General features: G+C 44.0%; 1 protein-coding gene across 1 annotated transcript in view; it reads right to left on the bottom strand.

The window, feature by feature from the left end:
- The window catches only part of CACNA1B (calcium voltage-gated channel subunit alpha1 B), a 3,578,581-nt gene that overhangs the window by 157,910 nt on the left and 3,407,626 nt on the right, over positions 1-13,045 (bottom strand). The window contains exon 48 of the mRNA XM_044058770.1: positions 8,584-8,792. Coding sequence (XP_043914705.1) covers positions 8,584-8,792 — 209 coding nt within the window. The remainder of the gene's footprint in view (positions 1-8,583; positions 8,793-13,045) is intronic.

Raw genomic sequence — 13,045 nt, 5'->3', positions numbered from 1 at the left:
CACCTTTTGTCTTTTCAGATCCCAGTATTGGGTTTGTCAGAAGATAAATCTTTGTGGTGGAGACAACAGACATCATTAAATCCAGATCTCCCCTTCTCCCTCCCTACTCCAAAGCAGTCAGTCACCACAGATGTTTCAGGTTTTGCTTGTGGAGCAGTTTGAGAAGGAATGAAAGTGTTGGGAGTGTCAGGGGATGTAGGACACCAAGGAAAGATGCAAGCACATAAATATCAAGGAGATGGTTACCCTGATCAAGTCACTCAACTCTCTAAACCATCTATGCTCTCCAGGACCTCTAAGTGGTTACAGACAATACCACAGACAGGTGGTAAATTAAAAAGAAAGGGGGAATCAGGTCATACCTCATTTTCAGACTAGCCATGTTAGCCTGGGAAATAGCTTCACAGCACAGTCTGACTTTACAGGCATCCTACATTCCATCAGAGCAAAACTGCGGAGAAACAAGCTGAGCAGGGCCAGAGCAATTCTCAAAACTAAAGGGGGTTCAAGATTTGTTACATCTGTGCAGAGTTCCACAAGTAGACTTCTTTGTCTCCTCTCTGAAAAATGAACTGTCAAAATTCTCTTCCAGGACTCCTTGCAAAAAAGCTGACAAGACAGATTCTTTTTCTTTTTGTTCCAAAAGAGAAACCAGTTTTGGACCTATACTAGTATATGCTTTTGGAAACTCCTATTATTGACCAGAGCTTTGTTCCTAAGTACTGACTTGATATGTCTGTAGACAGTCACACTGTTTGGGGTATTATTTATAACAACTGAAAAATTATTGCTGGGAGCAGTGATTTGGTTAGAACTGTGGGGGAAAACCTGTTTTTGTGCATAAGAAAAATTACAGTATCAAACACTTGTTAGAAAATGACAACACAAAGATTCTTCCACCTTTTTCCAACAAAGCTACAGGCACTTACAAATGTAATTAATGCAGTGTTTGTAGGTATATTTATGAAGGACCTTATCTAGAATTGCAACATGTACCATACACTACTGGGGTCTTTGGCAGACATTCTTGAGTACTAAAGGTGTATGCTATGTGCTCGGAATGCCCCAGTTTTTATGTAGCTATGACTACTAGAAGCTTGAAGAAGAGAATTAATGTCAATAAGGCTGTCAGTAGTACACACATAATTCAAAGCAGATGTATAGACCCACATATGTGGAGGTACTTAAATGTAACCTTCTTAAACCCCAAAGACTCCTAGATGAAGAACACAAAACACAAGCCACCCTGGTGGAATCACAAAATCAATAGGCTGTATAATAGAAGGAAGAAAATTATGGCAAAATTAGGAGGTGCGCTCCCAGCAGGATAAAAGTACTCCCAAACTAAACAAATAATTCAGAGGACAAATTAAGTCTACTTAACTTAATTACTTAAGCTAATTCTACAGGTTGTACTGGTAATGAGAAGCTTCAAACCCTCTCCTGTGACGTGCACAGATGGACCCTGAATGATAAGATCTTTTATCTCAGCTACCACCTCCCAGTTTTATCTTGAAAATAGGTCACCAGGAGTTCATACAAATGCCCTGCCTCCTTTGTCTTGGGACTGACCTTAGTGCTGCATCTGTGGTACCAGCTTTTCTGTTTTTTTTCTAAAATCTTCAACATATGATTTATGTCACTGCATTTATATATATTTGGCCTGAAATGTATGCTCACAGTAACGTCTATTTTTGGCTTGAAATGAAAAATATTACTATTGCTTATATTAAATAAAAAAATAGGTTATATGATTCTGGGTTGTGCTTTTGTTTGCTTAATTGCATTTATCTATGTTCCATCAAACCTTTTAAAGTTTAAATACTTTTGAAGAAGGTTTATAATACAGCCATTCATTTATAGTTAGATAATCACACCTTCAAGAAAAATAGGGTTTTACTGCGGAAGTGATACCCTGATCCCATGTGCAAAATGGGAAAAGGGGTTAAGGATGGATGGATATAGGTAAATAAACATGACTAGGCTTCTAGTACTCTTACTAGATGATAATTACGCGTGGTATAATAAGAAGTTATGTACCTACCATAACGTTCCATGTTAGTTGTCTTCTCTCGCCTTCTTTCTTGCTTGATGGGTTCGGAGCCGATCCTCGGCTCCGACTCGGCACTTGCTTTAGCTCGAGAACTCCTTTTACCAGCTCGAGGCAGCCCCATATCCCATGATGCAAGGCAGTAAGTACCCAGATCTCGTTTGTTGACAAAGGGCAATAACACCAAGCATAAAATACTTCCCAAAGGAAGAAGAAACTTACAGATGGAAAAAGGACCAGGTCTAAATGGTCTTTAGCATAATAGTTTCTTATACAAGGTCTGTCCAGGCCAGGGGGAAGGAGGGAGGGTCGCAAGAAAGAAGGCGAGAAGACAACTAACATGGAACGTTATGGTAGGTACATAACTTCTTAATGTTAAGTTGTCAATCTCGCCTTCATTCTTGCTTGATGGGACCGCGTCCCTAGCACCTCTATCCTGAGTGGCTCAATGGAACAAACTCTTGAGGACTGTAGAGCCAAAACTGGCTCTGTCCCTGGAGGCCAAGTCCAATTTGTAATGGGAAACAAAAGTGTGAGGAGTGGCCCAAGTGGCGCTGCACAAATAGTGTCCAAAGGCAGTCTAGCTTGAAAGGCTGTAGAAGTAGCTAAACTCCTAGTTGAATGTGCTTTAGGTTTTGAGCACAGCTGTTTTCCCCTGATCGTATAAATTTCAGTGATGACCGAAGAAAGCCATCTGGACAAAGTCACTTTAGAAACAGGAAGGCCTTTTTATTATCCATAGGAAACAAAATGTTGATCAGATTTTCTAAATTCTTTTGTTCTGTCCAAATAATATCTAAGCTGACGGTGGACGTCAAGATAATGTAGCTTTTGTTCAGCTCTATCTGAATAGTTAGGAAAAAATACAGGGAGATCAATGGATTGATTCAGATTGTTTTTCGAAGCGACCTTAGGTAAAAAGGATGGATTAGTTCTCAAAGATACTCTGTCTTTGTGAAAAATCAAATAGGGGGGTCGAACCGAAAGAGCATGAAGTTCAGACACCCTCCTGGCAGATGTAATAGCCACTAAAAATAACGTTTTCCAAGAAAGATATTTTAGGGAACAAGAAACAGCTGGCTCGAAGCCGGGAAGAATCAAGGATGTCAGCACTAAATTTAGATCCCACTGAGGAGGAGGATTCCTCATTGGAGGCTTTAGTAGGAAAATTCCTTTCAAAAGGCCCTGCAGAGCCTATGGGACATAATATTATGATCTGCTATTCCGACATGAAAATTAGAAATAGCAGCCAACTGAACTCTGACTGTGGAAGAAGAGGAGCCTGCATGAAAAATCTCTGCTAAGAAGTCCAGAACTGCCTGAACAGGGGCAGTAAAAGGATCAATATTTTGGGCCTTAGCCCAATAAGAGAAACGTTTCCATTTGCTTGTGTAAATCCTCCTGGTAGAGGATTTTAGTGAAGCTACAATGATATCTCTAACTGGGTTAGAGATCAAAGGAAGCCTGGCTAAGGAAGGAAGTGGAGCAACCATGCTGTGAGGTTGAGAGAAGGGATTGACCGGTGCAGCTGACCGGATTGGTGAATCAGTAGATCTGGCAGTGGGTCCAGATGCCACGGCTGCACCAAAAGGTGATGATGGAGGAACGGGAACCAAACTTGTCGAGGCCAGTAAGGGGCAATGAGAATCAATTTGGCTCTCAAAACGGTAGCTTTCTGGATCACCTGAGGGATCAGAGGAAATGGAGGGAAGGCATAAAGAAGTCCCTGGGGCCAATCCTGGGTCAGAGCGTCTCTGTCTGGATGGCCTGATAGTGGAAAGAGGCTGAAGAAGTCTGGACATTTGCTGTTTTGGGGAGTAGCAAAAGATCGCAACATGGACGACCCCATTCCAGAAAAATCTCTTCCGCCACGGATTGTTTGAGAGACCACTCGTGAGGCATGAGAATAGCTCTGCTCAATCTGTCCGCTATAATGTTGGTTTTCCCAGGGATATGCGTTGCTACCAGAAACCGATGAGAGGAGATCGCCCATTGCCAAAGTCTGAGCGCTTCTCGACACAAGGGGTAGGACTTGGTTCCGCCCTGTTTGTTGATATACCACACTACAGACATGTTGTCTGTGTGGACTGCAATTGTCCCTACGGGAAGAAAGTCGTTGAGGGCTTGCAACGTTAAAAGCACTGCTCTCATCTCCAGGACATTTATGTGCAGATGGTACTCGAACGGTTTCCACGTCCCATGAACCATCCTGCCCTGATAATGACCCCCCCACCCGATCAGGGAGGCATCCGTGGTGACAGTGGCTATCGGGGATGGAGGTACAAAGCACCTGCCTTGGTGAACCTGAGACGATGTGATCCACCAAGCAAGATGTTCTTTGCATGTTTGTGTCACCAGAATCTGGTGACGCATTGGGAGTTGCTGGTATGACCACTGTGTGAACAGCATCCACTGAAGGAGGCGCATGTAGAATCGAGCCAGGGGAAGAAGAGTAATGGCCGCAGCCATGAGACCTAATACCTTTAGAACCATTCTGGCCTGTACTTTCTTGCTGGCCAGAATGATCCTGACATGAGTCTGAATGTCTGAAACTCTTTGTTCTGTAAGGGTAGCTGACATCCGAACAGTGTTTAAGTTTGCGCCTATGAAGGTAATAGACTGGCAGGGCGATAAGGATGACTTTTCGAAGTTGACTGAGATGCCCAAATGAGAACAAAGGTCTATTGTGTAATCCCTGGCTTGTATAAGCTGATGCCTGGTGGTGGCTGACAGGAGCCAGTCGTCGAGATACGGAAACACCTGGAATCCTAGACGTCTCAGGTGAGCCGTGACCACTGCCATGCATTTGGTGAACACTCTGGGGGCTGTAGTGAGACCAAAGGGCAGGGCTCTGAAGTGGAAATGACTGGACCCCAGCCGAAAGCGGAGAAATCTCCTGGAGCGTCTGTGAATTTTGATGTGATAGTACGCATCCTGAAGATCTATTGAGCACATCCAGTTGTCCTTCTGTAAGAAGGGCAGAATTGACTAAAGAGTGACCATTCGGAATCTTGTCTTCCTGACAGACTTGTTGAGTCTGCTGAGATCCAATATTGGTCTCCAGTCTCCCGTCTTTTTGGGGACCAAAAAGAACCTTGAGTAGATTCCGGGCTCTGAATGGTCTATTGTAACTGGCTGAATGGCTCTTTTTTGCAGTAGTTTTGCGATTTCTAACTCTGCAATGTCCCTTAGACCGGGTGGTACATCTGGGAGGGAACTTGAGGGGAAGGGACTTTCATCGAAAGGAATTATGTAACCCTTGGATATGATCGACTGTACCCATCTGTCTTGAGTGAGGGAATGCCAGGCTTCTGGGTACAGTGATAATCTTCCCCCGACTGCCTCCAAGGAGGGACAGCCGGGCAACACCTCAGGGATGCTGAAAGGGCTTATCAGAGAGAGGCTCCCTGTTTCCCTGGTTCTTGGACCCCTCTGCCTCTAGAGCGGCGTCTGTTGTTGTTACCCCCTCTGCCTCTAGGGGTAAACTGACCACGTGAATCCGGCGTGACTCCTTGGGATTTACGGAACCACATCTTCCCACCCTTCTGTCCCTTGGGATAAGGCCTAGAAGGGGTGGAAAAACGGACTCCAACAGCAGAAAGAGTCTTGCCGTCCTGCTCACACCTGGTCAAGGTCTCCTTCACCTGAGGGCCAAACAAAGCTGACCCATCAAAGGGAGAATTTGTGAAGGACGCCTTAAAGGATCCATAAAATCACATAGCCGCATCCAGGCTTGGCGTCTAAGAGCCACACCTGTACCTGCGGCTCTACTCGCTCCATCCGCAGCATAAGATATTAGCCGCATGGAGGAGTTAGCAATGGAATTGAGGGTTCCTAGCTGCGAAGCAATCTTTTCTTGAGCCCCTGCAGCTGTAGGATCCTGAACTACTTCTCCCAGCTCCTTCAGGATATCTCTCTGGAGTCTGGTGAAGTGACAAAGATAATTCAGCGAACGCATAGCAAAGGTCGCTGAGGAAAACATCCGCTTGCCGTACCTATCCATGGTCCTAGAGTCCTTATTAGGAGGATGGACGGGCACGGAAGGATCTGCAAGTTCCTTTTTGGTGGCCGCAGCCACCACCATGGCATCAGCGGGGACACCCTTGGTAAGGAATTGTTTGTCACTAGGGGCAGTGATAAATTTAGAAGGCCTCCTAGGGACTGGCTCTACAGAGTCAGGAGCTGTCCACGCCTTTCGTGCAATCACCTGCATAAGGGGGTCGAAAGGCGGAGATACCCAGGAGGTGGAGGGCCGAGATCCAAACGCCTCTAGGTATACTGACTCATCCTCAGAGGGATTGCTGGTGGGCCAGTTTCCCCTCTGTTTCAGAAGTTCTAGGATGTCTGAGAAGGAGACATCCTCAGAGGGGGATCTAGGGGATCCCTCTGACTCATCAAAGTCAGTATCCGAAGTGACAGACTCGGGGGAGTCTACATGCTTCCTCTTACAAGTCCTCTTCCTAGGAGGATCTCCCGAAACATCAGGAGAATCCTCAGAAGAGGGGGAAATTCCCAATGGGGAAACCTGAGGCGGAGGATCTCTGGGTCCTGTAGCAAGAGAAGTGGCAGAGATGTCAACAGGTACAATAGAGGGAGGAGCTACGGGAAGAGACTGCTGACTGATACCAGTGGCCAGTACACTCTTCATCACCTCGAATGCTCCCCTCCCAGGCAGGTCCGAGAGAACCCGCTCCGAAGAGCTAGGAACTCCAGGAACCACCGAAAGGGAAGTCTCCGAGGCAGATGTCGGAGCCGGGCTCACTAAGGCCGAGGCTCCAAGGGGAAGAGCGGGCTCGGACAAGGGTCCGATGCCACTCACCCCCTCGGAGGAGACCATGGAAGCCCGACCACCGAATCCCTCTAAGGAAGAGGAGATAAGAGTAGGGGCTGAAGGAACAGAAGGGAGTATCCGTCCTCCAGCCGTAGCAGTAACCATGCCCGAAGACTCCAACTCCAAGCTCTGGGGTAGAGTTGAAGGAGGAACTGTAACGGGGTGTGGACCAACAGTCGTCTGCTGAGACGGACTGTGTAGCATTTGGGCCAGTACCTGTGACTTGAGTAATCTACTGACCACTCTCTCTAGGTCATGGTCTGACAACCTGGATGACCTTGAAGATCGGCTCCGATGGCTCCGTTCCGATAGAAGAGGCGAAGCCGGAGCCGAAAGTATCGGCTCCAAGGAAGGAGACCTCGACCTCTTCCTGGAATGGGCCATCGGAGCCGATACTACAGATCCTGTCGGCACCGACTTCTCGGAGCCGACAGAACATCTCGATGTATCGGCTCCAGCCGGAGCGGATACAGCCACCAAAGTAACGGTGTCGGAGCCGATCGGAGCCGACACCGATGCCTGTGCCACATGGGTGTCGGAGCCGATCGGAGCCGACATCGAAGTGGTCAAAACAGATTCGGCACCGATAGCCATCGGCGCCGAAAGCTTTGTGGATCCAGAATCGGCTCCAGCCGATCTCGACTCAATACGAGTCGGAGCCGAGGCCGCAGGCTTAGAAACAGAAGCCTGGGCCTTGGCAGTTTTAGTTGATTTTTGTGGAGCCGACTTAGCCGGAGAGCCCTCCGGCTTAAGAAGACCCCTGAGAATCAACTTATTACGTCTCTCCTGCAGGACTCTCTGGCTGAAGGAGTGACAAATAGCACAGGAGTCCTGCAGGTGAAGAGGGCCCAAACAATACAGGCAAGAAGTGTGACCGTCTGTCAGAGACATCTTCTGACAGCACGAGTCACACTTCTTAAAACCTGAAACCCTCTCCTTAGACATGGTGCCGACACAACACACACAGACACACCAGTCAAAATTAAATTAAACAAAATACCAAGAGGTATTTTATAAAAAACACCAACACACACACCCTAACAGGGGGGGGGATGGGATAGGGAAAATTGACTAACAAAAAATTAAAAGAGACAGGGATTTCTGTCAGAAAAAGGGTAGAAATAAATTTAAACTATCAAAAAATTAGTTTTAAACTAAAAGGGGCTTGAAATATCACAAATGTGAACTACTTACCAGGAGCTGGTAAAGAGAAGACCTCCCAAGCGAAGCGGCAAACGAGATCTGGGTACTTACTGCCTTGCATCATGGGATATGGGGCTGCCTCGAGCTGGTAAAAGGAGTTCTCGAGCTAAAGCAACTGCCGAGTCGGAGCCGAGGATCGGCTCCGAACCCATCAAGCAAGAATGAAGGCGAGATTGACAACTTAACATATGTAGTTTTACTTTTTGTTTTGCAGCATTTAATACTAAGTATTATGGCCTTTTCACATAAATTTTTAGTATTCTTGTATATTTTACAATTAATAAGTTTGCACATTAATACCCACAAGGTCTCATATATCTTGAAATGTATGTCATCTGAGTGAGTGATAAAAACTCTTACTTGCCTCATGTTCAAGAGCCCTGGGAAGACTAAAGACTGAAGTAACTTTATCTGTCTTTCTATATGAACAGATGTTACTGAAAAAAAAAGCTGGTTCCCTGAACAAATTTCAGCCATATTTTCTGTTCTTTTTCCTCACCTGTTTGTGAAAACCATGCTCATACCCTCTGTTCGGAGATGCTGATCGACTGTGGTCACCTGATTTTGGCTGAGAGTGGTCTCTGCTCCCATACCGATCACAAGAATAATATCGCTGTTGTTTCTCGGTGGAATGATGCTTTCTTTCTTGTGACCTGCCCCGTTCTTGCTTGCGTTCTTTGGATGAGATGTCTCCCAGTTGGACATGGTCTGTAACAAAATGAGTCAGGAGTGTACATATTTATGGGTTCTTCACAAATCTGGGTCTGCTTTTAACTCAGATAAATGTATGTGCATGCTAGAAAAAGACATGTTCTTAATTTACATCTTCATCAATCAAGTAATACATACTAAACTCAAATACTTGCTTTCAAGGGTGACACACGTTTGAAAGGCAGTTTGGATACATCTGAAAAATTCCACATAAACTATTAAAACTGAAAACTAGCTATAGGATGAGGGACACTTTGAGGGGAAGGCAAGGATTCTCACTACCATAAGGGTGAAGAAGGCTTAGTGCTGGAAATAAGAAGAAGCAGGTGAGCACAGAGAACAGTTCTGTTTGTTTGTGTGTGTGTGTGTGTGTGTGTGTGTGTGTGTGTGTGTGTGTGTGTGTGCATATCTATTGGGGGAAGCCGGAGCCCCCAGAAGAACTATGGTGCTTTGTAAAACTTTCTCATATATACATGTAGCTCAGTTCTCAGTTACTGTTTCCATTTGCTAAAGCCTGCATTACCAAGATGTCCTGCAACCCAGGATTTTGTCTGCTTAAGTATCCTGGGAGCAGTAAAAAGAATATGCAAGTGGGGGTTATGAGAATAAAACCAGAGTTAAAGGAATACCACTCATTTGCTGTATACTGCCATACCACACTGAGATGAGCTGTCACTTTTATTGATGCTTAAAGTAAAATGTTTCCTAACATGAGATTTTGCACAATAAACAATGACAACCAAAACAAAATACACGCGTTTTGTTACAAAAACTAATAACTTGCTGTTTGAGAGATTTAGCTGTTTCTATTCTTACTTATATTAAAGTAAATATAATATTACAGGTATTCTGCAATTCTTAGAGGAAAGTAAACATTTTCTGTAACATTAGAAAAGCATTTGTAATTTTTTCATGTTTTATTTTTGTAGTACACAATCCTCTAAATCAGGACTGTCCTCTGAAAAGGGCAGCTGGAATTATTATGATCAATCACATATTGCTTAGTCATGATGCAAATGAATCATAGCTAAAACAAAGAACTGATAAATAAAACTATCAAATATTTTTGTGGGGTGCAGCCCCCCCAGTACCCCCAGATACGGAGCCCTGCCACATACCCTTAATCTTTAATTATGCTAATGCCAAGATTGCATAAACTCAGAGAGTGCACATGAAATAATAAAAAAAAAACTCATTTTTTTCCCTTATCACTGACTCCTGCAACCAAAATCCAAAGCAAAGTATTTGTGACAAACCAAGTAGTTTTGACATCATGGTAAAAATACTGAAAAAAGGATCAGCTATGATGTTTTGTGTCATGATAACACACCATACAGTCAGCAGGAGTATTCCTGGATAGCTCAGGGTTTAGTTCAGGCTCTTGACCCTTCTTATATATCTGTTTGTGGAAAAAGAAAAGAGATGTCTGCACATGGATTCTTATCTTTCAACGCAGTCTCATGTGAAAATATTCATTAAAGGGGAGATATAAATGTAGCCTCCTAGAAGACAGGTGGCCCCCTCCTTGGGATCTTAATTTTGCATTAGAAAAACTACCACTTGCTCCATTTGAACCAGATCTTCAGGCTTACTTGCAGTTCTTGACATGGAAAACATTTTTATTTATTGCTCAGATCACAAAACTCTGCAAGAAGAATATCTGAGTTGCAAACTCTTATGATGTGGTCAACCTTATCTCATTTTTCACTAAGATAAGTTTTCTTTAAGAACTTATTCCTCATTTATGCCTAAAATGATGTGGAGGTTCACCAGCTATTCATATTCCTATCTTCTTCCCAAAACCTAAAAATGAGGGAGAAAGGATACTCCATACCTTGAATGCCCATGGACAACCCAGGTACCATCTTGACAGAACAAAATCTTTTAGAACTTCTAATCAGCTGGTCATTTCTTGCAAAGGTAAGAAAAAAGGGCAATCAGTGTCAAAAGAATTTTGGAGCCTGCAACTAGGCTCATCAGGCTAATAGGTCGATAGTTCCCGGGATCAGTGGTGGCTCCCCCTTTGTGGAGTGGGATAACTGTTGCTGTGCACCATTCAGTGGGTACAAATCCTGATGCGAGGCTATTATTGAACATGGTGCTTAAGTGGGGAGCCAGTTTGTTCTGAAGTTCGTGTAAAATGCAGTCTGGGATGTTGTCCGGTCCCAAGGATGCTGTGTTTTTGGCTTTAGAGAGTGCAGATTTTACCTGCATAGTTGTGATTACATGGACTCTGCATTCTTCCTGTATAGATATGGGCCCTTTAGGGGGTGAAGGGGGGGGGGGTAAAGTTAGCACTGAACTTATCTGCCAGGATGTTGGCAATATCAGTTGGTTCTGTAATTTTCGTGCCATTGTGCTGTAACTCAGAGCAGATCTGGGTGTTGCCATCGAGATTTTTGACATAGTTATAGAATGCTTTGTGGTTGTCCTTAGAATTAGTAGCAATTTTGTTTTCGTAGCTAGCTTTGGAGGATCTTATAAGAGCTTCTTACTGAGGCTGACCAGGGAGCTCCTCCACTCATGGGATTTTACTCTCTTTTGCAACAGTTTCTTCCTTCTGTTGTACAGTTTGTTTATGGCAGGGGACCACCAGATTGGCTTCCTTTTTTTGGAGAATAGCGTCTTGGTTCTGTTTGGGATAGCACGATCCATGCACTTGGGTAAGTGCTTATAGACTGCATTTGTATAGGATTCAGCAGTTGTAACTGTATTGTCCATCTGCATGGGTGTCATGAAGTTCACCACTTCGGTCTTAAGAAGCATGAAGTTGGCTTTGGAGAAATTTTTTACAGTGGTTTCCTTAATGGGGGGTGGGGGTGGGATGTGGATATCAAGGGCGATTAGCTTATGGTCGGATCGGACCAATGAGGAGTTGACTTCAGGTGTGGAACACCGGTCACTCATGTTGGTAATGACTAGGTCTAGGATATTGTTGCCCCTGGTGGGGGTGTGGATAAGTTGAACCAGGGCATTGGAGTTTATGAATTCCAGAAAGTATTGAGCTAAGGAGTTGGTACATGAGTAGTTTTCCCAGTTAATGGTGGGGTAGTTGAAGTTACCCATTATTAGGGTGTTTGGTTGAACCCTAATATTTTCCAGTACATCAAGAAAAGAGGAATGGGAATCCTGGGGCATGGTGGGGAATTTGTAGCAAGCTACAATTTGGATTGCAGTTTTGCCCAGAGTTAGTTGCACTTGGATAACCTCGGATGCATTATGCTGAGCAACTAGCCTGGAGGTGTGGATATCCTTAATGAATATGGACACACCTCTGCCTTTGATGTTTTGGTCCAGGTTACATGGCCGAAAAGTGTGGTATGAGTTATAGACTGGTAGTGCAGAGGTGCTCTCTGGAGCCTTGAACCAGGTCTCAGTCACTGCACAGATATCGATGTTCTCCATTTTAAGGAGTGCCTCGAGTGATTGCATTTTGATATTTAGACTTCTAGCATTGAGTAGCATTACCCTCAGTTTTTGCTTGCTTGTTCCTGTTACGGTGGTGAATTTGTTATTTGAACCTTGCCTAAAAAAGACACTATATGGGCAGCAAGAGCCTTAGCCAGTATCCAGAATCCCAGGGGCAACAGGTGCAGGCCATCTGTGTCAAAGCATCGTAGTCTGTCGACCATGTCATCCCAAGCAGACAGATACTGGATACTTTAAGAGTAATGGTATTTGTTCACTGGATACTGCTACTTCTAGGCTGTGAATTGCTTTCTAAGTATTAGATGTGTAGTAAAGCTATAGAGGCTTATTTTGTACTGTTTTTTCTCAGCTAAATTGAATGTTGTATTGATTGGAAAGTATCTCTCTTGGGCAGAAAGTACATGTTGCTTAAAGAATGCTGATGCACACTAAGTGATAAGCTACATACCTCTCAACCTCTAAGTAGAAGAAATCTGGACAAGGCTAAAATAATGGGGGGGGGGGGCAAAGGCCATAAAATAGGGACAAATTTTAAATATTGCTGTTATAAACTTGGAAAGTTGCTAGAATACAAGGTGTTGTATTGACATGGATTTTCTGAAGAATATGAAGTTTGACAATTAAAATTTATAGCATTATTTAGTGAATTCAGACTTCAGTGATCTGCCAGAAAATCACACATTTTATGAAGAGCAGACTAAAAATATGAGGCAAAAATATGGACATTCTGTGAAAATCTGAATATTTGAGAAGTATGATAACCAACTTGTTTCTTTTTTAGTGGCAGTTCACTTTAAGAAAAGTATCTCTGTTTTTGACAG

The sequence above is a fragment of the Protopterus annectens genome, chromosome 16.part0 (assembly GCF_019279795.1).
Source record: "Protopterus annectens isolate FY-2018-M chromosome 16.part0, PAN1.0, whole genome shotgun sequence".
Lineage (NCBI taxonomy): Eukaryota > Metazoa > Chordata > Ceratodontiformes > Protopteridae > Protopterus > Protopterus annectens.
Note: the sequence above shows the minus strand (reverse complement) of the source record. Positions and strands in the feature narration are given on the sequence as shown.